The 1,741-nt window shown below is 56.8% G+C and overlaps 1 protein-coding gene across 1 annotated transcript in view; it reads left to right on the top strand.

Annotated features, from left to right (window-relative positions):
• The first annotated feature begins 45 nt into the window (after nt 1-45).
• The window catches only part of RHBDD3 (rhomboid domain containing 3), a 5,565-nt gene continuing 3,869 nt past the window's right edge, over nt 46-1,741 (top strand). The window contains exons 1-2 of the mRNA XM_027771595.1: nt 46-335; nt 1,580-1,703. Coding sequence (XP_027627396.1) covers nt 1,621-1,703 — 83 coding nt within the window. The 5' untranslated portion in view covers nt 46-335; nt 1,580-1,620. The remainder of the gene's footprint in view (nt 336-1,579; nt 1,704-1,741) is intronic.

The raw sequence follows: 1,741 nt of genomic DNA, 5'->3' as shown, positions 1-1,741 counted from the left end.
TCCGCAGTGAGGACCCCGGACACGTGGCCCGGGCCGGTGCGGGAGGGGGCCCGAGGCCGGTCGCCTGGGTGGGAGGCCCCCGAACGCCCCCGCCCGGCCCCGAGACCCCCGCCTCCGGTAACGGTCAAAAATGTGAAAATCCTTTAATCATTTCCTATCCAATATCCTTGTTTTTACAGAAGGGGACACTGAGGCCCAAGGAAATTGATTACTGACCCCAAAGTCACAAAGCTGAGCTCGACCCAGACCCTGAGAAACCACCCCCCCACCCCCGTCCACTACCTAGAAGACTTCCCCGTCCTTGTCTTCCCATTCTGTCCTGGCTTCCCAGTAAGGTAGGCAGGGCCTGATGGTGCACACCACGGGGGTCAGGTCCCAGTTCCTAGGTTAAAACCGGGTGGGAAGGATGGTTGTGAGGATACAGGAGGGGGCTTGCAGTGGGTGCCTTGGCTCCAGACCCTTTCTCCAGGCGCTGCTGGCACCTGCCCTTTTTCCTGGCTCTTAGCCCAGCCCCCTAGGTAGGTAGGTACCCAGGCCCTGGGGAAGGGCAGGTCTCACCCCAAATCCCTCAGCAGGACTGAGAATTCAGGCTAGTTCTTTCAGTAAACGCTGATAAAGCACAGGCTGTGTGTTGGAGTACCTTGGGTAACTTTTAGATGAGTAAGGAGAGCCCCCTTCCTCCATGAGCACAGACCACCTGCCTAGGGACACAGACAGGCCAAGCTCTGCTCCTTAGAATAAGATCCATAATGTGAGGGCCTGAGGAAGGGTAGGGGACATTTGAGCTGGGCTTCAAAGACTGAATAGGAGTTTGCTTGGAGAAATAAGAGAGGAGAGCATTGCACGTAGGAAGAGGAGCTTTCGATTTTTTTCCTGCAAGAACCTGGCAGATGTAAAGAATGCCTTTGGCAAGGGAGCAGACGAAGCAGCCTGTCTCTGGGGTTCCTGCTTCCCGCCCTGAATCAGCTCAGTAGGAGTCCTGGGACAAAGAGGCCTGGCCAGGACTGAAGATGGTCTAGCAGGGACTTGAGCAGGGAGCGCAGGGGAGAAGAAGTTTTAGTTTGTGGGCAGGAAATGGCCATGGTTGAGGGCCAGGGCTTGGACCAGCTAGACTGCCTCCAAATTGGGGCCTTGTCTTGGTGGGCCTGTTAGTGGCTACATATGCTTCCTAAAATTAGAGGAATTCGAGCTGGGGGCCAGGGTCTGCTTTAGTCTGTTCCTTTTTCTCATTACCCTTTAAGGAAAGGCTTATTCTTAAACCCCATTTTACAGATGAGGAAGCAGAGGCCCAGAGGTTGGGGATGCAGCAGGAAGAGGTGGAGAGGATATGGAAAGGGGGCCTATGGCCAGACGGGGGCTGTGCTCAGAGCTGGAGAGGAAGGGGTTGGCTCAGTCCTAGGTCCCTCTGTATGGCTCTTCTCACCCTCCCCAATCTGCCTGCCCATTAGCTGGCCCCACTTCCTTGGTCCAGAGCCGCTGATGCCATCTGTAAAATGGGGCTACTGATAAGGTACTGGAGAAGGAGTCAGTGAGGTAAAAGCTGCACTAATAACTTGTTATTGTTTTCCTTTACCCCCAGCACACAGCCCCAGGACCCCCCAGAACACCCTCAACCAAGCTATGTATGCCAGGGGCCCCCCGGGCCTGCCATCCCCAGCGCTGCCTCTGGCCTCCTCAGTCCTGATGCTGCTGCTGAGCAGCCTGTGGCTGGGGGGGGGGGGGGGCCCCCCCCCCCCCCCGC

The sequence above is a fragment of the Tupaia chinensis genome, unplaced genomic scaffold, assembly GCF_000334495.1.
Source record: "Tupaia chinensis unplaced genomic scaffold, TupChi_1.0 Scaffold000226_1, whole genome shotgun sequence".
In the NCBI taxonomy this organism is placed as follows: Eukaryota; Metazoa; Chordata; class Mammalia; order Scandentia; family Tupaiidae; genus Tupaia; species Tupaia belangeri.
Note: the sequence above shows the minus strand (reverse complement) of the source record. Positions and strands in the feature narration are given on the sequence as shown.